The following is a 25,501-nucleotide window of genomic DNA, read 5'->3' on the forward strand; positions in this document are numbered from 1 at the left end:
GCGAGGCAAAACAGGAACTTTATGTGAAGTGTCCCTCCCAGAAGGGGGAGAGCCGCATCAGCGAAAATACACGAATGTCAGTGGATGAAACAATAGAAAAAAGGGGGAAGGGGGGAACAGAGAGTAAGCAATCATAGCAGCAGCGAAACTCTACAAGGTAGAAGGAACATCAGGCTATGGGGACTGCGGTATTTCCGGGATATTTACAAGAGGAGGAGTACAGATCTCCCCATGATACAGGTTCCACTGGTTCCATATTCTCCCCCACTTCTTGGGCCTGCCACGTGCAACATACACAGTTTCTTCCCTAAACATGCACCAGTCCATGTTTTCTTTCCAAGCTGAGACCCTAGGTGCTCTCTGGGACCCCCACAGTTGCGCAATGTCCCTCTTAGCCACCATATTCCCAAGAGTGACCCATTGTGTCTGTGCCACGTTATAGTCATTAGGTTCCCACACATTCAGCAAACAACGTCGGACCTCAGGCAACAACGAGACTCCCGTAACTTCCTCCATGACAACATGCACACGGTTCCAGAATGACACCACCTCAGGGCACTCCCATAAAATATGGAGGAAGGTTCCCATCATACCACACCCACGCTTACACAGCCCATCCACAGAATAACCCATACCCAACAGCCAGGGTCCTGTTATGTAGATACGTTGTAAGATCTTTAATTGCACCAGTCGGAGACGGGCTGGAATCGCGACCTCCTTAGGAGAGGATATCGCAGCCAGCCAATCTTCATCATCCAGCTCCAGCCCATCGCCGGTCCAGGTCTCCCGCAGCTGTAAAAGGAGATCTGTTCGATCATTAATACGTTTTTTATACATTAGAGAAATGGTGCTGTCCGGGACATGTCCATCAAGCACTCTATCTTCAAGGGGAGAAGATTCCGGGATTAAGGTTCCGGCCGGGAAGACCGAACCAAGCGCGTGCCGGGCCTGCATGTAACGGAAATACTCCCTATCGTTTAGCGCGTATTCCACTTTCAATTCCTCAAATGTCTTTATCCTATCTTTGACCCAAAGATCCCCAACCTTACTGATGCCAATGAGGTCCCACTTCTCGAAACCCTTAATAGTCCATAAACTGCCTAATTTCTCAGTGACGTAGAGCGGAGTCGCTCGAGTCAATTTATCCGACCATCCCATAGCTACATTCGCGCTATACCACACCCGCACTGCAACCCCGGTGGGCCCTGTTAATGTCCTACCGGTCGATTTGGAGTATAGCGCCCGGTTGTAGTTCCCTCCCGGGAGCAGCCATTTATCCATTTCGAATGCTGGGTTCGACGCAGGGCCGTACATGGCATGATTGATTGCACTCAGTTGGGAAGCCCAATAATAGCGTTTGATGTCCGGTAACACGATGCCCCCATCGTACCAGGGCAGTGTTAACTTTGCTACGGCGATGCCGGGACGCCCGCCCCATAACAGCTGCCTCTGAAGGCATTCTATGTCGCGGAAATAGCTGGCGGACACGAGATCGAGTGTATTTTGAAGGGCGTATAGAAATCTGGGCAGGGACATCATCTTGAATAGGGCTGCCCTTCCGACCGGAGACAACGGCAATCCACACCAGGCCGCTACATCGGATTTCAGCCGAAGATGCGGAGGGAGCAAGTTACGCTGAAACCGAACCGCAGGGTCAAGCGATACATAGATCCCCAAGTACTTAAAGACGGTTATCTGTATCGGGCAGATACGCGGCAAGGGTGGTACCTCACCGGTAAGCGAGTAAACACTAGATTTAGCCCAATTAATCACTAGGCCGGAATTCTTCCCGAATGAGCAAAGGACATCAAACAGCACCCCCAATGACTTCCGAGGGGAAGTAAGGTACAAAAGGATATCGTCCGCATATAAAGATATGCGGTCTTCAAAGTCGGGGGTCCATCTAATGCCCTTAAGCGATGGTTCCCACCGCAGCCACGCAGCTAGGGGTTCCAAGGCAAGCGCAAAGAGCAACGGAGATAAGGGGCATCCCGGCCGCGTGCCCCTCCCGAGAGTAAAGGATTCCGAAACCCTGCCATTAACCACCACCTGGGCCAGCAGATCCTCATAAAGGAGTTTGACCCAACCGCGAAACCCTGGACCCAAACCAAAGTTTGCGAGGGCCGCCCATAAGTACGGCCATTCCACGATATCGGAGGCCATCGTGGCATCCAAGGAGACCAAAATGGCCGGCTCACGCAACGACTCCGCTCTCGCGAGGACGCCATGAAGACGACGCAAGTTCAGCGCGGTGTTACGATGAGGAATGAATCCGGACTGATCCGGGTGTATCAGATCCCCAATCACCTTAATCAGCCGATTTGCTAACAGTTTTGCCAGGATCTTAGGTTCGGCATTCAAGAGTGATATTGGTCTGTAAGACGCACATAGGTCCCGGGGTTTCCCTTCTTTATGGATCACGACAATGGACGCCAGTCTCTGGTCTCGGGGAAGTGACCCAACTTCACGCGACTCCAGAAACATCTCGCGGAGATATGGCGCCATTTTGTCAGGACACAGCTTGTACAGTTCAATGGGGATACCGTTAGGGCCTGTAGCTTTTCCCGAGCGGATGGAGTGAATAGCGAGCGCTATTTCATCGTTGGAAAATTCCGCCTCCATAAGCTCTCTGTCAGAATCAGACAAGCAAGGCAATGCGATATCTCTGAGCAATAAATGCGAGTCCTCCTCAGGCCTATCTGAGACTGGCGCAAACACCGTTTGAAAATGATGTGCAAAACCCTCCACTATCTCCACCGGATCAACCACACGCACACCATCCGCTCTTTCAACAACAGGCACGACACGATTCAGTCTTTCCTTTTTATCCAACCATGCAATCAGCTTCCCCGCTTTATCACCCACATCATACAGTCGTCCCTGTTGCTCACGACTCATGGCCTTGGCAGCGTCGGTCACCAGGGCTCTATAGTCAAACTGTTTGAGGTTCAAGGCATGCAACTTATCCTGCGTGGCCCCAGACTCCAGCTCTGCCTCCAGGGCAGTGATTTCAGACTCCAAACGCATAACCTCCTCATTCTTACGTTTCTTCGCACTGGTGATCAACGACAGTGTCTGACCCCGAATCACAGTCTTAAAGGCCTCCCACAGCGAAATGGAGGAGGATACAGACCCCACATTTTCAGCGAAATAGTGATCGATTGACCTGACCACACCCGCCTGGGTTTCAGGGTTCCGGAGATGCCAGGGATTGATCGGAGCAACCCGACCCCCGGCTCCCAGCTGAATATCAATAAGAAGCCATAGTGGGGAGTGGTCCGAAATACCTCTGGCCAAGTGCCTAACCTCTTTTACCGACACGGCCTGCGCCGCCGGCATGAGGACGTAATCAAGCCTCGCGAGGCTCCCATGTGCACCAGAATGAAAGGTGTATTGAGCCTGTCCGGGGTGCATCAGTCTCCAACAATCAACAAGACCCAGTGTCTCCAGGAAGTTACCAAGCCAAGATTGCGATCTTGTAAGATCCCTGGGGGGGTTACGATCCTCTCTACCACAGACGACGGAATTGAAGTCTCCACCTACAACCAAAATCCCTTCGGGAAACCCCAACACCACTTTCCCCAATTCAGCAAATGCTGTGGTTTGTAAACCTGGTGGAACATATACGGAGAGTTATGTTATGTTATGCTAGTATGAATTTGTAGAGCGCACTTTCACCCCAGGGTTTCTTGGCGCTGTGTACCGCTGAGGAACCCGTCCTGGCTTTCCCTGTGAGATGGTCCCTATTGGGCATCCCCAAGGTGAAGCCAGGCATCCCCGGCAGCGAGGGGGCCGTTGTGGAGATTAAGCAAGCTATTGCCCAGAGTTGCAGCGTGGGACCCTTGGTTAGAGAGGCACTGAGCCGAGATTTATCAAGCCCGCTGACATTGGTTCCGTACCTTGCCGCGTCGGGAATTGAACCCTGGTCCCGGGCCGACCTCTGCTTCTGGGTCTGCCGCCTCTAACCGGTGAGCCACACTTCGTCTTCCCCTCCCATCTACCAATAATAGCGGCATACCGTCCCCTATCATCCAGGATTTTTTGTCAATTTCCAAGGGGAGGGAGTTCCTAACAAGGACACTAGTACCTCTCGATCCGGAGGTGAACCCCGAGTGTGCGATTAGTCGATAGCCTCGCCTATTCATTGCGTGGCATGTGTTCCCCACCAAGTGCGTTTCCTGTAACAACACTACATCAGGGGAAAGGCGTTTCAAGAACTGCAGTACTATCCCCCGTTTTATCCTGTCTCCCAAGCCAATGACATTCCAACTTAGTACCCTCAACCCCTACCCCCCATCCCAGGAATGATGTTGGAATCTCCCAAACAGCGAGAAGGACACAAAAAACAAAATGTACAAAGATACGTAGCCTCTAAAACAATACAAAAGAAAATAAAGTACCCCCTGCCACCCCCAAGAAATCCCCGAAACACATCCCCCCACCCTGCACCCCTGCGTTAGTCCAGAAAACCACCCCAACTTGCAGTGTGCCTGTCGCCCTACCCCAAAACTAATCTACAAAAAGAGAGAAGAACACCGCGGAAGGAGGAAGAGTCCCAATTACCCTGCCGCCTCTGGGTATATAATCTTTATATTCACATTAACCCAAGACTGCAACGAACCACTGCTGCAAAGTCCATGGACTGTACGCGCCGATCCACACTCACTCCTCTTGTTCCATCGGCCCACCTTCCGCACCTCCAGATTGTTCCGTGCGGTCTCGATGCGTCGATAAAGTATCCAGCCAGTCACTAACTACATCAGGCCGATCAAAAAAGAGCACACGTTCATTATGTTCAACACGTAGTCGGGCAGGGAAGAGTATGGCGTATTTCAAGCCCATGTCTCCAAGTCTCCGTTTCACCCCAGTAAATCCCATCCTCTGTTTCTGTACAGATTGGGTGAAGTCTGGGTAAAAACTGATAGACGCATTCTCGAATTTCGTCGGGCCATTAGCCCTCGATGCCTGCAGGATAGCGTCTCTGTCCCTGAAATTAAAAATTCTGGCAATTATGGGCCGTGGTGGGGCGCCTGGTTTGTGTCTCCCGCCCGGAACTCTGTGGGCACGCTCCACCGCGTAGAAATTGCTGAGGCCCTTAGGGGAGAGATGATTTAATATCAGATCTTCCACAAGGAGATCCGTCATCAATTCAGCGGACTTCTCCCGGTCACCGATGATGCGTACTTGGTTACGCCTCGCACGGCTTTCGAAGTCATCTAGCCGGCGGGCGAACTGGTCATTTGAAGTTCTTAAATTATGGACCTCGGTCTGGAGATCGGACATGTCGGTTGTAAGACTGGCGGTCTTGATATCCAATGACTTGACCCATTCATTGGTCTTCGCCAAGTCAGTCCTAATCAAATTGACATCAATAGCCACTGTGTCAAGTTTTGAGGCCAATGTCTCGTATTGCTGGCCCATGGATGTTTTCACGCTTGCAATGGCGCCCATTATGTCTCGCAGTGTCAACTCTTCCGTCTCTGGGGAGCCACCTCCAAGTCAAGTCAAGTCAAGTCAAAAGATTTGTATAGCGCGCTACATACCCAGAGGGTCTCAAGGCGCTTGAAGAAGGGTAGGGAGTTACTTGTCGAATATCCACGTTTTGAGTTGCTTTCTGAATGCTAGGTGGTTCTGAGTAAGGCGAAGGTGAGTGGGAAGTGAGTTCCAAGTTTTAGCTGCTAGGTAGGAGAAGGATCTACCTCCCATGGTGGTTTTGTTGATGCGAGGTACAGTGGCAAGGGCTTGGTTGGAGGATCGTAGCTGGCGGCAGAGGGTGTAGAAGGATAGTCGTGTGTTGAGGCATTCGGGTCCGATTTCGTAGAGTGCTTTGTGTGCGTGGGTTAGGAGCCGGAAAGTGATCCTCTTATTGACGGGGAGCCAGTGGAGGTTTTTCAGGTGATCAGAGATGTGTTCTTTACGCGGGATGTCTAATATGAGCCTGGCTGAGGCGTTCTGGATGCGTTGTAGTTTTTTCTCGAGTTTTGCGGTGGTGCCGGCGTAGAGGGTGTTTCCGTAGTCCAGATGGCTCGTGACCAGAGCGTGGGTGACTGTTTTTCTAGTTTCGGTAGGGATCCAGCTAAATGTTTTTTTGAGCATGCGAAGAATGTTGAAGCAAGATGAAGAAACGGCGTTGACTTGTCTGTTCATCGAGAGTGAGGAATCCAGGATGACGCCCAGGTTCCGTGCGTGGTCCGTCGGGATGGGTGCTTTTCCAAGGGCCTCTGGCCACCAAGAGTCGTCCCAGGCGGAGGGGGAGGTACCTAAGATGAGGACTTCTGTTTTGTCTGAGTTCAGTTTCAGACGGCTGTGCTTCATCCATTCGGCTACTTCTTTCATTCCTTCGTGTAGGTTGGTTTTGGCCGTGTTAGGGTCTCTGGTGAGTGATAGGATCAGTTGAGTGTCGTCGGCGTAGGAGATGATGTTGAGGTTATGTTGGCGTGCGATGGCCGCGAGGGGGCTCATGTAAACGTTGAAGAGGGTGGGACTGAGTGAGGACCCTTGAGGTACGCCGCAGATGACTTCAGTAGCCTCTGACTTGAATGGTGGAAGGCGGACTCTCTGGGTTCTTCCGGAGAGGAACGAGGTGATCCATTCCAGTGCTTTTCCTTGGATTCCGATGTTTTTGGGGCGCTGTAGAAGGGTGCTATGGCAGACTTTGTCGAAGGCTGCGGAGAGGTCGAGGAGGATGAGGGCGACTGTGTCTCCATTGTCCAGTAGAGTTCGAATGTCGTCTGTTGCTGCGATGAGGGCGGTTTCGGTGCTGTGCTTGGCTCGGAAGCCGGACTGTGAGGAGTCGAGGGATTTGTTGGTTTCGAGGAATGCGGCGAGCTGGTTGTTGACAGCTTTCTCGATGACTTTGGCCGGGAATGGAAGGAGTGAGATAGGGCGATAGTTTTTGAGTTCGGTGGGGTCAGCTGTGGGTTTCTTCAGGAGGGCGCTGAGTTCGGCATGTTTCCAGCTTTCCGGGAAGGTTGCGGAGTTGAGGGAGCAGTTGATGACGTCTCGGAGGTGCGGTGCAATAATGGAGTCTGCTTTGTTAAAGATATGGTGAGGGCAAGGGTCAGTGGGGGATCCTGAGTGGATAGAGTTCATCAGACGGATGGTGTCCTCAGTGGAGATTGGCTTCCAGTCATTGAGGATGATCAGGGGGGTGGGGGTCCTGCAGGGGATTGGGTGGGTTGGTCTCCGGGTTGGTTGTTGAAGCTGTTGTGGATGTCTGCAATTTTGTTGTGGAAGAATGAGGCTAGGGAGTCGCAGAGGGCTTGAGAGGGGGTGATGTCGTTGGAGTTGGCTGAGGGGTTGGTAAATTCCTTGACGATGTTGAATAATTCCTTGCTGTTGTGGGCGTTGTTATCTAGACGGTCCTTGAAGGCTGCTTTCTTGGCATTTCGGATTAGTTGGTGGTGTATGCGGGTGGCGTTTTTGAAGGCGTCCTTGGTGCTGGTGGTTGGGTCTTTTTTCCAGGCCTTCTCGAGGGAGCGACAGAGTTTCTTCGATTTCTTAAGGTCATCGTTGAACCAGGAGGCCTTTTTGCTGCCTAGTTTGATTTGTCGTTTTTTCAGTGGTGCTAGGATGTCGGCGCTGTTGGATAACCATTGGGAGAGGTTGGTGGCTGCTTGGTCTGGGTTTGAGGAGTGGGCGGGGGGCTTTTGAAGAAGCGATGAGGAGATCTGGTCGATGGTGATTTTGTTCCAGTTTCTTTGCAGAGTGGGTTGGGGGTGGTTGTTGGATGTGGGCTTGTTGTAGGTGAAGTGAACGCAGCTGTGGTCAGTCCAAAGGAGAGCTGTGGTGTGGCTGAAGGAAACATGCTTGCTGGAGGTGAAGATAGGGTCGAGTGTGTGACCTGCGATGTGGGTGGGGGTAGTGACAAGTTGTTTAAGTCCGAGGTTTGCGAGGTTGTCCAAAAGGGTGGTGGTGTTGCGGTCGTTGTTCTTTTCAAGGTGAAAGTTGAGGTCTCCCAAAAGGATGTAGTCCTCGGAGGGGAGCGAGTGTGGAGTGATGAAGTCCGTGATGTCTTCACTAAATTGTGCGCGGGGTCCTGGTGGCCTGTAAAGGAGGGTGCCTCTGAGTGTGGTCTTGGGGTCGATGTGGATCTGGAAGTGAAGGTGTTCAGAGTTGGCGAGATTGACGTCTGAGCTGGTTGAGATGCGGATGGATTTCTTATGGACGATAGCGATGCCTCCTCCTGTGTGGCCGGTACGGTTCTTGCGAATGATCTTATAGCCTTCCGGGATGGCAATGGTGATGTCTGGGGCTGAAGAGGCATTCATCCATGTTTCTGTTAGGAAGGCGACGTCCGGAGAGATGGTGTCGAGTAGATTCCAGAGGTCAATGGCGTGTCTGTGGACCGAGCGGGTGTTGAGCAGGATGCATTGTAGGTGGTTGGGATCGGATATCTGTTGTGAGTTCGTAGATGAGGAGTTGTTCTTGGTGCCGTCGAACTTGCAGGAGTAGCAGGAAAAGGGTCCATGGGTGTGTCCAGGAGCAGCTTGGACGCAGTTGAGGGAGCGGCCGGGGTTGAGGGCTAGGAGGGTGGTGGCATCGTAAGTAATGCGGGAGGGGTGGACTTTACGAGGACCAGGGGCTCTGGCGCTGGGCGCGGACCAGGCGCGGACGGGCGTAGACGGGCTTACCTTTGGCGCACCTTCGGCGCGAATTGGGCGCGGTCGCTGCGCGTGAACGCTGCGCGTTAGGTCATTGGTCATAAATGGATGGTGAAGGGGGCGGAGCGTGGGAGGGGCAGCAGCTGGGAGGCGGTAGCGGGGAGGAGGGGCGGCCCAGGGAGCACCAACACAGACAAGATGGAGGGTGAAAGTGAAACTGAGGCAGGGGCAGCAAATGGGATCAGAGCGCCTACAGCAATGCGGAGCGGAGCGAGCAGCGCTAAATGCCAATACAGGTCAGTTACAGTGTCTTCAAAAAGAGCCACGATGTGATGCAAAACACTGCGCCACCACAGACAACACACAGCGCTACACAGAGCGAGTTAGGATGAATGCCCACACAGCGCTATCACACTGATACACAGCGCTATACAGAGAGAGCTAGCCTTAAATGCACACACAGCGCTAACACAGTAATTCACAGCGCTAGCAACGATACCCAAATGCGGTCAGTAGCAGTCTTAAAGCGTGGGCCCAGGGAGTGGGAGACCGTTCTGGAGCAAGTCCGGGCGTCTCCAAGGTCGTCCTGGATTTTACCACTACCACTGGGGGAACCTTTAGGGTGAGTGTATCGATCCATGATGTTGGATTGAGTGGCGCCCCCTCGGGACGTGGTCTTGGTCGTCCGTCTCTCGCTGTCAGGCTTGTTCGCCATGTTGAGCGGTGCGCCCCAAAGGGGCTTTTGGAACCTGGTGTGAATGGCTCCTTACGAAAAAAGCTGAGAAAAGACAAAAGACCAGGCGCATCATACAAGCGTTCAATCCAATTAGACCATGGGCGAACAAGAGCAGAGGGCAGCCAGGTTTCAATAGACAAGAGCTGAAAACGAAACCGAAAGTACAACAGGGGCACCAGTCGTATTTCACTAGCCGTTGTTGTTCAACTGTCTCCTGGGTATTCCGGGGACTGGAGTCCAGGGCTACCCCTCGATGTAGGCCTTTAATTATCGGAGCGGAGTAAGTCCGGTTCTCGGCATCCAAATCGATTTTTGAAAAAAGCTATTAGATCAGCAGGGTCATGTCCGCAATAACCCGTCGTCTGTATCAGGATCTGTGGCAGGATATATGTGGGAGGCGGCGAGGGTCTCGGGAGCCCTTTGCTCACGCGACCATCTTGGATGCGCGCTAAGCTCCTCCTTCCAAAAGCCATTGTTATTTGTAATATGAATACATCTAAGTCACGTAAACACAACACATATTGCATTACAAATGCTATAGGTGTCACATTTGCGAAAGTTAAAACTATTGGCATTGTAAATGACAAAGCTATTAATTTCGCTATTTTCAAACCCAACACATAAATAAAAAAAGTGTAATTTACAATACCAATAGCTCAAACTTTTCTAATGCGAGACCTATTGCATTGCAAATGCTTGTTTTCCGCACCGTCGACGCGTAATGGTTTTCTGGCTCTCTCCATACTGTTGAGATACTTTGATGTTGATTCTATCTTTAGACTGTTGCTGTTAGGATGTCATCTTCGAGGAAGTCTAGATTCAAGCCCTGCAGAGAGTGTGGGGGTCACATATCCACCACTGACCTCCATGAAGACTGCATATGGTGTTTGTCGTCTGATCATAACGTGGAGGACTGTTCCAGTTGCAGGAAGATGAACCCTAAGGCTCTTAAAGAACGGGAAGCTAAGCTCTCTATGACTAAGGCGAAGAAGGAAGGAAGAGGCTGAAAAAGAGCTAAGTCGAAGTTGTCGGTTTCGCATTCGTCAAAGTCGAGGAAACACAAAAAGAAGAGAAGACATGGATCTCAGCGTCGTACGTCGAAGGGTAAGGGTTCGAGGTAGCCTTTGCCGGTCTCTCGATGTCGTCAAAAAGAACTTGTGTCTCCTTCGCCTTCTCCTTCTCCTCAAGTGACTCAGTAGAGATCTCCGTCTCCAAAAAGCACACTGGCACAGTCTCCGGCACCGAGGTGTTCGCAGGATTCGGAAGAGTTACCACTCCAGATTGTTTCTTCTCCTGCTTCTCCTGTGCACTAGGTCGATCCTGTGGCTCCGGTGGATTCAGCTGTTCCGAATCCGGATGCTCCTCGTTTGGATTCTGGGTCGAATCCATTTCCGCAATTTCCAACTCCGGGATCAGATCCTATGCATTTTTTAATGCTATGTACGGAGACTTTGCTACAGCAGCCTTCCCCTCTGGAGCACCCTCGGGTCCCATGAGTCCACTGGCCTTTAACTTGGGTGTGACTCAGCACTATGCCCAGGCACCCTTTATGCCATTCATGCCGACAGCGCCTTCATGGTAGTTTCTGGCTCTGAGGGTTTCGACGCCGTTCATGGAGTCCCAGGCGCAGTCTGGTGGACCTTCCTCTCGGCCATGTGCGGCGCTGATTCCTCATTCGGATCCTCCTTCGACACCGGCTCCAGAGATGTCGGTGCCATGTGTGGCGCCGCTGATTTTGATTCCTAGATTTAGATCAAGGAGAGAGGCGCAGAGACTGCTGGAGGAAGAGCAGTATCAAAGACAGGAGGTTGAAGAGGGTGAAATAGAAGAATCAGTAGATGATTTTGAAGGTATATAGGATGCAAGTGGGCTGGACACTTCTCCTGAGTAGGAGCTTTCTTCCACAAGGGCTTCTCCACCTCAAAAGGTAGCTCCATACTATACTGTTATAAGAAAGGCAGCGGATCTTTTGGACTTACAGTTACCAACTGCTGAGTTCAGGCCAAATTTGCTCACTGCGGTTTTACATCCGCCTTCTTCAATAGTTGAGCCCTTGTTACCTTTCAAAGAAGCCTTGACTGAGCCTATTCTTGAGGTATGGCGGAAACCACTATCTTCTCCTGCTGTGTCTAAATCGGTGGCAAGAAGGTATAGGTCTGTTCCAGGGGATTCTCCCTTTCCGTCTTCTCATCCTCCTCCAGAAAGTTTGGTGGTACAGGCGTCCTGATCTAAACAGTCTTCGGTGCTCTTCCCCAGGCTCCTGCTGACATAGACTCAAAAAAACTGGAGCAGTCGGCTGAGAAAGTCTTCAAGCATGGTTCTTAAATCTACCAATGCTACCTGTTGGTTGGGCCGTTATATACACGCATTGATGGCCAGGGTTATGGGTTCCTCCATTGCTACCAGGAGGCAAGCTTGGCTTAGATCCTCTGGTTTTTCCCCTGATATTCAAGCTACACTGGTTGATTTGCCTTTTGATGGGTCAAAGCTTTTCAGGGAGAAGGTGGATTCTGCCCTTCAAAGGTTTAAAGACAGTGGAGCTACGGCGAAGTCTTTGGGTCTGCAAACCCAGATAAGGGGGTTTGGATATAAAAAATATCGTGGATTCGGAAGGTCTTCCTTTCGTAGCTTACGATAACCTCAGCAGCAGCAGCAAAATCCCCTCTATGAGTCCTATAGAGGACGAGCCATGGGTCGCCAACGTGGATCTAACCGCAATCTCTCCTCCTCTTCGACCTCCCCTTCTCCCCCTGGTAACGCAGGAAAGCAGCCCTAGATCCCCCATCCTGGATCATGTAGGCCCTGTAGAGGGTCGGTTGTCTCATTTTCTTCAGGGTTGGGAATCGTTCATGTCAGACCTTTGGGTTTTAAACCTTGAAGAGAATGGGTATGCCCTTCCTTTCGGGAATTCCCTCCACATTACCCTCCTCGCCAAAGTTTTTGTTCAGAGGACCATTTACTTCTTCTTCAGAAGGAAGTACTTTTGCTTTTGCAGAAAGGTGCGATAGAGGTGGTTCCGGAGCAGGAAATGGGTCAGGGATGCTACTCCCGGTATTTCCTGATCCCCAAGAAGGATGGCAGTCGAGAAGCTCTGTGACTCTGGTCCTGGGCAGAGAACCATCAGTTTTGTGTGTTTGCAAATCATCTAGCCGGTGAGATAAATGTTCGTGCGGACAGTCTCAGTCGGCATTACTTGACCGATCTTGAGTGGAGGCTTCTTCACATCTTTCAGATGTGGGGGATTCCTCGGTTGGACCTGTTTGCCACTAAAGAGAACACGCACTGCCCGTTGTTCTGCAGTCTTCAGTATCCGGTGCAGGGAGCGTTGGGGGACGCCTTTCATTTGAATTGGAGCTCACATCTCCTTTACGCCTTTCTTCCCATACCCTTGATTCCTCTGGTTCTGAGGAAGATTCGCCAAGACCGGGCCCAAGTTATATTGATCACCCCGGATTGGCCAAGAAGGGTGTGGTACACAGATCTACTTCACCTCTCATAGCACCCTCCGCTCCGTCTCCCTCAAAGGGCAGACCTCCTCTCACAGTCGCAGGGGCAGGTTTTACACCCCCACCTCTAGAGCCTGCACCTTCATGCCTGGAGATTGAACGGGGCAACCTGAGTTCCTTCTCTCCCCCTCCGGATGTTGTGTGTGTTATCTTATCGTCCAGGTGACTCTTCACTAAGTCAATTTACTCTTACAGTTGGTCTAGGTTTGTTAAATGGTGTGGAGATAGATCCATTGATTCTTTAAGGCCCACTTCATGAATGTTCTTCAGTTTTCACTTTTCTTGGCTCAGCAGGGATGTGCTGTGGCCACTGTTAAGGGATATTTGTTGGCTTTATCAGTGTTTATTTGTTTGCCAGATCAGCCTTCTTTATTTAAATCTCCCATTGTTTTGAGATTTATTAAGGGCCTTACTAATAGGTTTCCGCCTTCCCCCTTTGTTATGCCTCAATGGGATTTGAATCTTGTTGTAACTTTCTTTATGGGTTGCCCGTTTGAACCCTTACATAGTTATCCTTTGAGGCTTTTGTCTTTTTCAAATCGTTCTTTGTTGTGGCTACTCCCTCAGCAAAGAGGGTGAGTGAGCTTCAGGCTCTCAGTTCAAACCCCCTCTCCATCCCCCGTTTTTAACCATTCATGCTAAAAGGATGGTCCTCAGGACTCCCTTCCCTTCCATCTAGGGCAGTCCATTACTCTTCCTATGTTATATCCTCCCCCTCACCCTTCCAAGGAGGAGGAGAGACTTCACTGCCTGGATCCTTAAAGAGCGGTGAGCTTTTATTTGGAAAGTGGAAAGGACCAAAGACTTGCGAGTGGACGATCAGCTCTTTGTGGGCTACGTTGGACGCATGAAGGGCAAGGTGGTACACAAGTGCACTCCATCCAGGTGGATCATCTTGTGCATCAAGATCTGCTACGCCCTGGCTGGTAAGGAACTGCCTTATGGTATTAGAGCTCATTCTAACAGAGCCAAGTCATCCACCTCTGCTTTGGTCAGAGGTGTACCTGTAGTGGACATTTGTAAAGCAGCGACTTGGGCCTCCCTCCACACTTTCGCAAAGCATTATTTCTTGGACTCCGAAATGAGGAGGGAGGGCCACTTTGCGCGCTTAGTCCTACGTGACTTTTTGGTATAGAAGGGTGGACACCCTCCGAGAGTGGGACTGCTGCGGGATTCTATTCATAAGATGAGGAATCCACAGGCAGATGTATCCATCAGAAGAACAAGTTACTTACCTTCGGTAACGCTTTTTCTGCTGGATACAGTATCTGCCTGTGGATTCCTCACTGGCCCACCCGCCTCCCCATTGTCCACCCTTATATACCTTAAAGGTGTTTTTTTTAACATGATTGTTTAATATGTGATGTATTATTGTGCATTGTGTGGTGTGTAGGAAATGCTGTTGCCCTTTGGCTTTCTTTTTGAATCTACACTATGTGTGGTTGTTGAATATTGTGTACTGTGTTTACTTTGAATATGCTGTCGGTTCACCCTTCGCCTCTGTGGCATGGAAAAATGGGTGGAACTGACGTCATCACGCCGACGTGGCTCTCTAATGGCTCCGGGGACGTCATGCAGAGTTGCAAGCGGAGCTGTGGCATTGTGTCGTCCTCGTCGGCGTAGAGAGTGGTAGGAAAGAAAATCCGCAGAATGCTGGCACAGGGGATATTCATAAGATGAGGAATCCACAGGCAGATACTGTATCCACCAGAAAAAGCGTTACCAAAGTTAAGTAACTTGTTTGTTGGTCCCATAGGCCACCCATCACTCTAAGAATAGGTTTATCTTGGTGTTAGTGAACCATGCCACCAGATGCCCTGAAGCTAATCCCCTGAGGAGAGTCACTGCTCCTGCAGTAGCTAAAGCCCTCCTTGGAGTTTTCATGAGGGTTGGGATCCTTAAGGTGGTGAAATCAGATAGGCAGACATGAAATGTGTGCCTCTATCTGAAAGCCATGTGGTATGAGTGTGGTATGACTTATAAGTTCACCCCCCACTGTCTGCAAGAAAATTGTCTAGTAGAAATATTCACCAAGACCCTGAAAGGCATGATCCTGGGGTTGCCTGAGAAACTCAGGAGGAGATGGGATATTCTCCCATGCCTACTATTGGCTACAGAGATGTCCCCAAAAAGGAGTTGGCTTTAGTCCCTTTGAGCTACCCTTTGGATACCCTCTAAGAGGTCTGCTTAGCTTGGTTAAAGAGGGATGGGAGGGACCCTTCAAGGAACCTAAGCAGGACATAGTGGAGTATGTGCTTGACCTACACTCCAGGATGGCTGAGTACATGAAGAGGCAAACAAGAATGTGGAGGCCAGTCAGGAGCTTATGAAGCACTCGTATGACCAGAAGCTCTCTATGGTTCAGTACTGACCAGGGTATTTGGTGTGGTTTTGGGAGCCTGTGGCACCATGGGCACTGCAGGACAGGTGGACTGGTCCATACCCTATCATAGAGAAAAATGTGGAAGCCACCTACTTGGTCGACTTGGGTACCCCCCGCCCCGGAGCCCTCACAGGTCTATCCAAGTGAACAGGCTGAAGTGACACCATGACAAGGAAGACCACGCCATGTTGATGGTGACAGATGGTAGAGAGGAAGAAGAGAGTGAACCTCTCCCTGGCCTCTTATTGTCTAACACCCAGCATGGAAGTGTGGAGGTAGTAGTACTCTCCTCCACCCTAGCAGAACAGCAACAAAGAGACTGTCGTCAGTAATGAGGCCGATTGCTGGACTTTTCTCTTTGACTCCAGTTCTGACAACATGTGTGCCCTTGATGTGGACAGTGGTGGCAGTGTGCCTGGCAAAAGCAAGATATGCAGGTTGTCTGACCAGGTAAAAGGACAGCATTGAAGCTGAGGTTAACATCCTGGAGTTGCGGGTGACTGAGCCCTCCAGTAGTTCATGGGCCATTCCAGTGGTGCTGGTACCCAGGCCCAATCCAAAAGGCGGGATGTCTGAGATTAGGTTCTGGGTGCCTCCTTGCAGTCACTAAGACTGACGCCTACCTTATTCCCAGAGCTGATAAGCTCATTGATAATTTGGGGGCAGCCAAATATCTGAGTCCCTTTGGCTTGACAACAGGTTATTGGCAGATAGCCCTCACACCAGGAGCCAAGGAGAGGTCTTCTTTGTCTACACCTGAAAGCCACTTTGAGTTCAAAGTGAAGCCCTTTGGGTTTAAGAATGCACCTGCCACCTTCCAGAGGTTGGTGAACAGAGTGCTTCCAGGCATGGATAATTTTAGTGCAGCTTATCTTAATGATAAAGCTGTATTCAGCTCCACCTGGGAGGATCAACTGAACGAAGTGCTTAGGGCCTGCAGCAGGCAGGGCAAACTGTCAAGGTAAGTATGTGCCAGATAGGGCAAGGCTCTGTTCCGTAATTAGGCCACCAAGTACAACTTCTCCAACCCAAGATCAAGACAATTCTGGTCTGGGAAGCTCCTAAGACCCAGACCCAAGTTAGAGACTTTCTTGGTCTGACTGGATGCTACAGTAGATTTGGAAAAGGTTATGGTACCATAGTGGCACCACTAACTGAACTGTCCTCCAAGAAACAGCCCAGGAAAGTTATCCGGACTGACCAGTGCCAGAAAGATTTTAATACCCTGTAGTAAGCACTGTGCTCAGCACCTGCCCTGAAGGCACCTGACTTCAGTAAGGGATTCATTGTTCAGACAGAATCCCTCTGAACACGGGATTGGGGCAGTGTTGTCACAAGTGAATGAGTTGGGCCCGGATCAGTCAGTTGCCTTCATTAGCAGGCGGCTCCACAGAGAACAGCATTGGAGTGCCATAGAGAGGGGATCCTTTGCTGTGGTTTGGTCCTTGAAGAAGCTGAGACTCTATCTGGGTCTCACTGCAAAGTTCCAGTGACCACATACCTCTTAGATGGTTGAAGCAGATGAAAGGAAAGAACCCCAAGCTTTTTAGGTGGTCCACTTCCCTACAGGGTATGGACCTTGCGGACTTGGGACTGACCATGCCAGTGCAGATCCCACTTTCCAGGCTCTTCCATTTAGTTAATGAGAACCACCAGGACAAGGGTTAGTTGTTCATCACCTTTCATCTGGCAGGGGGGCGATGTAATGCTCCTTTTCCCCCCAAGTTTTTGGACTGGTGCTGCTAGTTTTTCAACTCGGAGAGTGCACTGGGGCCTTCTAACTAGACCTCAGTGCCAGTGCTCTTACCCTCACCCTTAAACTGATCTGTCTAATTGGCGTTTACCCAAATTGGCTGAGTTAGCTTACCTCTAAGTCCCTAGTAAATGGAACCCAGGGCATGTATTTTAGAGGGTTACCCCAGGGATTGCACCTCTGGTTGTGCCGCCCTGGCTGCAACAAGAGTAAAATGAGTCTGCCAGCCCACCCTCGGCAGGCTGTAAGAGCAGTTCTGATGGATACATCTGCCTGTGGATGCCTCACCTTTTGAATTCCCGATGCGCAGCATTCCATAGCTCTCCCACATGTACGAGGACGTCACAATGGAATGGCTCCTCACACGACTCCGCGTAATTTCATCACAGCCATTAGAAGACCTCGTTGCCGTGCTTATGTCAGTTCCCTTTTTCCGCGCCGTCGAGCCGTAACTGTTTTTTCCAGGGCTCTCCATTCCTGGAGTTTCATTCTTACAGGACTCTTCCTGAAATTGTAGCAGTGACAGGGTTATCCAGAGGAAGTCTGGTTTTAAGCTTTGCAGGGAATGTGGGGGTCATATGCCTATCACCGACCCCAATGAGGATTGTCTTTGGTGCCTCCGTAGGACCACGACGACGACGAGTGTTCGTCATGCAGGCGCAGGTTTTTTTTGTTGTGTACTAGAAAAGTAAAAACATCTTGAATCTTCTCCTCTTCCATTGGTACTTATCAGTATTGGCACATACATTCTCTCACTTTGAAGTCAGAGAAAGATAAATAAACACTAAGCTGCCTCGGAGACAGAGCCTAACCTTTGACCTCTGTTTGTGTCTGCACGGTAAATGTGACAAGATAAGAACAAGATTTAAAATCCTCTTTACAGAAAACGATTTTATGGAAGTATAAAGTAAACAAGGTTTGGCAATGGGTGGGACAAACTCAACCTGGACAGCCTAAAGCTAATAAAGCTAGCAAATAGAAAGCAAGGTCAGCTTGCTGAATGTCCCCAAGATGTCTTTAGCAAACCAGACAGCTGTGCAGGAATTTGTAAGGAGCCATTGGTAAACTTTAATAGAAGAAATGTGTATTTTATTGAAAAGAATTAGAGGATCAACCAAGCTGTGTTTCGTAGATGTGTCAGAACCGCCTCCTCCTGGCATGTGTTGGAAAGTGCTGTGGTAACCTACACATGGGCAAGACCATTCACTTGTTTATGACTTCAGGGAAGATTCCCACAATTTAGACCTCGGATTACAAGTAAGTAACTTTTAATTTTTCTCTGATTAGTATAGAAAACAATCTCCAGCAGATTGTCTGTGTCAGTAGAGGTTGGCATTGGGGATTCTACAACCCCACTAGACTATGTGTAAACAACTGTCCTCCTCTTGGTTAAACTCAGCCCTGCTGCCAAAACTCACCTTCTCGTCCACAGTGATTGAGTGTCGAGAAATGATGATTGTGTAGGCTATTGGGTGCGACCAGTGAAGGTCTGTGATGATGTTACCCAGTGCCACTACAGACACCAAGCCGCACCTACTGACGGGGCAGAACTGAGGGCAGGAGCATCGCTCTGAACCACAATTGGGTTGGATAATTTGTTTCATATTTCGTTTCATACATGCTACAGAATGACCGACCGAGAGACAAAGGGGTAAAGTAGTCTGTGGCCATGTGCAGAGCAGAATAGGTGTTTCCAAAGCTCTTATGAACATCATCAACCATCCCAGTCAGAGGTCGATGAAGGGGGTTCCAGAGAGAGATGAGGGACAGACGTGCCCTCCCCTCTCTCTTAGACTCCCTTCATCATCATGTCAATTGAACAAACATCCTGACTTTTTACCATATAGCCGGCTGACATTTATATTAAAACTCACATTCTTGTATCTTTGCAGATCCAACCCCTTGAATGCGGAAGATCCATTCCTGGGCGCGCCAGTGGACAGCAGCAGATCGCTTGTGCCACAGTCGTCACTCAGTAGAGAGAGCGCAGACCAGAGAGAGAGAACGAAAAACCTTGGGACATGGAAGTCAGATATCTCCGATGCAAGAAAGAGGGTCTCTGGTCAGGCTTACCAGCTGCCTCGCTCCACTGGTAGGCAGCTCAGTGACTCAGAAGACAAGACCAAGAGTACAGCGAAGGACACCAACCCCATCTCTAAGGTTCCACAAAACTACAGCAGCGTTGCGAGTGCCAACATCATCAAGAGTGCACTGATGGAGGCCAACGGCAAGGCAAGTGCCAACATCATCAAGAGTGCACTGAGGGACGCGAGCAGCATCGCGAGTGCCAACATCATCAAGAGTACCCTTAAAGATTCTGGCAGCATCACAAGTCCAATGGACTACAGTAGCAAAAAGCTTGCACCAAACGACTCATGCAGCATTAACAACACTCCAAAGAACGCCAACAGCACCAAGTGTGCACCAAAGGCCGCTACAGGCTTCAGTGCCCAGAAATCAGACCAAGCAGCTACTGGTAGGGACCTCTCTGAGAAGCAGCGGGCACAGACAGGGATCAGACCCTCTCTGCTGGAGACCCTCAAGCATCAGCTGTCAACCCTAGGAGAGGACAGTGGTTCAGAGGAGCAAGAAGACCATCCCTGACATGAGCACAGACTTCTTCTCGCTTTATTCAGTCATGTGACTGCCATCGATATGGCCCGGCACATGGAGCTCTAGCAGCACATGCACAGAACATGCGATCCCAGATACCCTCAGGTACATGCACGCTCACCCATCAGCACGTGGAATCCCAGACACTCAGTACTAGCGCTGAGTAAGGTCTTTTCCTGGTTTAGCCAAAACCAGCTCCAGTGCAATTCTGCTAAATCAGAAGTGATTCTTTTTGGAGCTCTGGACCCAGAAGTCTGGAGGCAGTAGTGGCCGTCTGATATGTCCCCCCCTCAGACCTCCGTGAGAGTAGCTAAAAATTATGGGGTAAAACTGGACAACTCACTGGACGTGAAGACCCAAGTTCAATCAGTGGTTGGCACCTGCTATGGAACCCTGAAAATGCTCCGAAATGTTTTACCTCTTTTGTCTCTCTCCCATAGAAGGACGGTGGTCCAGGCCCTTATCACCTCAAGGCTGGACTACGCAAATGTCCTCTACTTGGGTCTCCCAGAATGCCTTCTGAGTAAACTCCAGGTTGTGCAGAACGCGGCCACTAGAGCCATTCTCATGTTGGGCCCTAGAGCCCACATTTCCCCCCATCTCAAGAACTTACATTGGCTCCCTATTCACAGCAGAATTCCGTTCAAAGCCCTGACATTGGCTTTTAAAGCCTTGCATGGCGCTGAGACAAACTACATTAGGAGAAGAGTGAGCTTTTACACACCTGGTGGAGCTTTAAGATCATCTCATCAACATCTGATGAGTGTGCCTAAATTCGATCGCTCCCGTAGAGGAGGTCGCTCTTTTCAAGTTCAGGTTGCACACCTATGGAATAAACTCCCAACAGCAATCAGGCAATTGTCCGACATTTGGCTTTTCAGGAAACAACTTAAAACATGGCTGTTTCAGCAGTAATCTCCTCCCTTTCGTCTGTGAGTTCGCTTTCTTCTTCATACTATTCGCTTTGTTTCCGCTAGCGCTGGGACACTCTATTGAGTAGCTGTGCGCTCTACAAATACGCGATAACATAACATAACACTCACAGACCCACTATCCCACATGCGATCACAGCAACTCCTTACTCCTGTTTGACTTTCACAGGACTTATCTCATTAGGTGAAGTCTGGAGCGTTGTTCAGCCCCTGGAAGGACCCTTCTCTGCTGTGCTCTGGGGGCCCTTCAGTTTGAAATCTAGAGCCTGTTCGTATGCTGTGTGAATGAGCGTGACCCAAGCAGTAAATACTTTCATCTGTAAACGCTAAATAGAGATATTTACACACTGTTTGTGTTGATAAACTCCAGCCACCGTCTTAGGGTGGGCAGTGTGCGGGTTTGAGGTACATGGAGGCGGGTGCGCCTCACTACAACCTTGCAGAGGTAGCAATGCTGCCTGGCCCAGATACGGAGACAGTTCCTTCTAAAAAATGACAAGGTGCAATGTTGAGGCGTAACAACACCCACAACCCACATCACACAAAGACGCAGCACAGACAGTATCTCTGGTGTAGTAGGACGCCACCTTTAACCCAAAATGCTATTATGGTAGTAAGTCTGGATCACCAGTCAAGGGAACCCAAAAAGGTGTTCATGGTTGATGATAAGTCTCCAAAAAGTCTCTCTTGAAAGTGATACTGTTAGCAAGGGAAGCCTCTTGCAGAATTAGGAACAATTCCCCCATGGGAACATACTTGAGCTGCTCAGTAAATTACATTCCTAGCTTGAAAGCTAATGGTGAGTGGCTGGGTATTTTGGTTTTAAGATACCTGGAAACATATGCATTATGGATCAGTAGCAGAACCCTGAGCTCGAGCGTACTGCAAACTCCTGCATGGTTGGGCCAGACACAATTTAAAAGAAGCCTTTGTATGGTTGCGTCTTTCTCCCACAGCCTACCGTGGCTTCTGTCACAAGCTAGGTCATAAAGTGGTCTCAAGATCCAAGGTTCATTGGCAGAATATATTAGAAGCCCGGAGATTGTCTTTCTTGTTAGGTGAATAAGAAAGCAAGGCACAGAGTGTAGGCCAACTGGAAATGGAACAAGGCCTTCTGTAATATTTTTCTCGCCGTAGAGCGGACGGCAAGTTTAGCTGCAGTTCAGCTGGAACAACTTGTCCCCTCCCCTACTCATGTCAAAGGACATCTTTTAGACCCCGTTTTCAGCAACTGCGCATATCTCGAAGTGGGCACCATCACCCGCCTTCCCTGGACAGATCATTTTCTGATTCCTATCACCTGGACCACTCACAACCTTCCCCCTAGCATTCCCACCACACGAAGAATGAGAAACTGGCACAGACTGAGTCTGGACCAGTGGACTAGCAGTCTTACATCCTCTAGACCCTCACTTACCCGTGGTCCCTTCTCCGACAACAAGAAATATGATATAAAGGATTTTGTAGCAAGCTCTGTTACTAAAATAGTATCCTGGCACGGAAGGTGAGGTCAGATTCCGAGGAAAAAATGGAAATTAGCAGAATTAGAGGGTGATGTTGAACAGATGGGGTTTCAGCCCTTTCTTAAAGGCCGTAATGTTAGGAGCAACTCTAAGATGGAAAGAGAGAGCATTCCAGGCCCTAGAGGCCGTGACCGAGATGGACTGGCCACCTAATCGGGAGAGCCTAAATCTGGGGACCGTCATTTGGCACTGATTGGCCGAACGGAGACATCTGTTAGGGATGTACAGGGCAAACCTTTTTCTCAGATAGACAGGATCGGTCAGATGGACCGCGCAGAAGGCCAGAACAAGAGTTTTAAACAAAATCCGGTGGGCAACCGGAAGCCAGTGGAGGGTCTTGAGACAAGAGCGAACACTAGAACTGATGGGGAGATTGAACAGAAGCCTGGCGGACGCATTTTGGATGACCTGGAGACGTTGGATCAGGAAGGCTGGGAGACCACAAAACAGACCGTTGGCATAGTCAAGCCTAGAAAGAATTAGGGCGCGCAGCACCGTCTCCTTGGCCTCTCTCGGAAGGAGGGGAAAAAACCTGCGGAGGGCCTTGAGAGTGGCAAAGCAAACCCCCGTAAGTTTTTTAATATGGTCTTCGAACTTAAGGTCATTCCCGAACCAGACTCCAAGGTTTTTTGCTGGGCCACCGATGGATTTTAGGCAGGGCAGGTCGCGAGGCCATAAAAGGTCACTAAAATTGTCAGGGAAGGAGCCGTAGAAGATCACCTCAGACTTGTCCTCATTGCACTTGAGCTGAGCAAGCGCTAACCAACGGAAGACGGATGACAGGCAGAGTTGGGCCGCCGATGTATCCAAATTGTCCTTTGGCCAGGTGAACAAAAGTTGGGTATCGTCGGCGTACGCCATGATTTTGGCCCCCAGTTGTTCCGCCAGATAAATCAGAGGGGTCAGGTAAATATTAAAAAGCAGGGGGCTAAGAGTAGACCCCTGGGGGACTCCAGTAGAAAGTTTCTTGGGGAGGGAGGCAAAAGGAGGCATCCAGACCTGTTGAGTCCTATTGTCCAGGAAGGACGTCAGCCAGTCTAGTGCGGGGCCAGTGATACCGACGGCCGCCAGTCTAGTGAGGAGTAATGAATGGGGCACCGTGTCGAAGGCGGCAGAGAGATCCAATAAAATCAGAGCTGCTCTGCCACCTCCGTCCAGGCACTCTCGAATAGCCTCTGACACTTCGACAAGCGCCGTTTCGGTACTGTAGGCGGCCCGAAATCCTGATTGAGCAGGATGTAGTGCTTGGGAAGTTTCAATAAAATTGTCCAGTTGTTTAAAAGCGATCTTCTCGCAGACCTTTGCTAAGGCAGGCAGTAAAGAGATAGGGCGGTAGTTAGAGAGTACAGCTGGATCAAGCCCAGTCTTTTTTAAAAGCGGTAGCAATTTGGCTTGCTTCCAGCAGAGCAGGACAGTAGCAGAGGAAAAAGAGAGATTGACAATCTGGGTAATCTCATTGCTTACTGTTTCAGCTATCTCACCCAGGACCCTGGCAGGGCAAGGATCGGAGGGAGACCCTGATTTCAAGGCTGCAAGGACTGTAGTAATGTCGGACACAGTCGGGGGAGAGAAGAAAGCGAACTGCTCTGTTGACTTCGGCATAGCAGTGGAGGCGGGTCTGGGGGGAGACTGAAAACCAGCACAGACAGTCTGAAGGTCTTCTTGGATTTTAGCAATTTTGTCTGTAAAAAAAACAAGAGAGCTCTTCCCACCACTGCTCGGAGAGGGGCAGTATAGGCTGTGCGGCACATGGTGAAAGGAAGCTTTTTACAATGGAAAATATTTCCTTACTATTATTGTTAGCTTTTTCGATTTGCCCTGCATAATAGCTGCTTTTAGCAGATTTGATGGTAGCATAGTAGTTTTTTTGCGCTGCACGCAGGTCACTTTTAGCCTTAGGTTGGTAGGTTTGTCTCCACACCCGTTCCAGTTTCTTGCAACCCAGTTTTAATTCCCGAAGGGTGTGGTTGAACCAAGGTTTGGAAGGGGTAGACCGCATCCTGCGGATGCATCCTTTATTGATGGATGCGGCAGATCCGAGTTCTACCCAGGTGTTAAAGGAGCTGACCGCTGCTTCAATCTCCGAAGGTAGTGTCGGACGGGTTTGAGACAGGGAATCAGCCAGAGTGACTAAGTTGATCCTCTGTGAGTGGGCAAGTGAGGGGCCGTTCTCTTTTTCAGCATTCGCAGACCAGGAAAACCTGATCAACTTATGATCAGACCATGTCACACTTTAAGGGCAGGTCATAATCAATGTCAAAGTTAGAACAGACTAAATCTAGTAAATGGCCTCCATCATGGTTTGGGAGGGCAACCAGTTGTTTGAGATGGGCCATAGAGAGGGCTTCTCCAAGGAGGATGGCCTCGGTGGCATCTGAGACGTCAATATGTATGTTAAAATCTCCGAGAAGGAGATACCTGGAATATCTCAGAGCACGCGGAGTGATGACCTCCTCTAGGGCCCCCACAAAGTTCCCAGCATACCAGCATACTTACTTTACTTTACATTTACTTACCCCGGAGGTCGATAGACCAGTGAGCCTCCGAGAGTGAAGTGAGAATTGAGCGCTAACGAAAAGTGGAGCGCCTCAGCGTCCTCCAGCACGCCCCGGGGCTCACAGGCAAAGACCCACTGATCCCTATAGATCACAGCAAAACCGCCCCCTCTGCCAAGCAGGCGGTCTGCCCTCGAGATTTTAAAGCCTCGGGGAATGGCTAACTCCACCACCGGGCACACAAGGCGTTTAACCAGGTCTCTGTGATGAATAAAAGATCAAGCTGCTTCTCCGCCAAAAGTTCGAATATATCGGCAGCATGCTTGACCATAGACCTGGCGTTGATTAAACCGCTCTGATCAGCAGGGGGTCGGTATTGGGTGAAACCTGGCAGCTTAGAGGGGGGTGGAAGCAGAAGTTACAGGCAGAGCACTCACGGGATACACTGTAGGCCACCTCCCATGGGTTATCTCTCCCACAGGGCATGATATTGCAGGCAATGAGGTCATCGCGGGAGTACCTTAAGGTGGAGGGATGAAGTTTTTTGTGAGGACTGGCAGGGGGACTGGCACTGAGCACGTCCGGAGCACGGACGGGCACAGACGGGCCCTCCTTTGGCGCTCCTTGGGCGCGCATACGGCGCGCCCGCATACGGCGCGCCCGCTGCGCGTCCTAAAGTGCATCGCTATTTATGCCCCGAGCCCCTCCCTTAGCTGGACCGCTAACTCGGGTCCCGCAGGGGACCAGGCCTCACTCAAGATGGCGCCCGACCTGGCCCTCCACAACAATCGGCACCAAGAAGCCGCTGTGGAACGGGGCACAGTGAGACCGGGTGCAGTACTCAGGGGGATTTTTAAAAATACAGTTTTAAAATAGGCACACAATACAATTCTTATATCAATTGTTTGTTATTTTTATAAAGATCGTAGCGCAATACCACGGGGTACAAGATGTAGC

At 50.2% G+C, this 25,501-nt stretch overlaps 1 protein-coding gene across 1 annotated transcript in view; it reads left to right on the forward strand.

Annotated features, from left to right (window-relative positions):
- Positions 1-20,845, forward strand: part of AGBL2 (AGBL carboxypeptidase 2) — a 986,768-nt gene extending 965,923 nt beyond the window's left edge. Inside the window, exon 23 of the mRNA XM_086959752.1 lies at positions 18,874-20,845. Within this exon, the coding sequence (XP_086815878.1) occupies positions 18,874-19,585 (712 nt within the window). The 3' untranslated portion in view covers positions 19,586-20,845. The remainder of the gene's footprint in view (positions 1-18,873) is intronic.
- Positions 20,846-25,501: the final 4,656 nt, after the last annotated feature.

The sequence above is a fragment of the Lissotriton vulgaris genome, chromosome 2_2 (assembly GCF_964263255.1).
Source record: "Lissotriton vulgaris chromosome 2_2, aLisVul1.2, whole genome shotgun sequence".
Taxonomy (NCBI): Eukaryota; Metazoa; Chordata; class Amphibia; order Caudata; family Salamandridae; genus Lissotriton; species Lissotriton vulgaris.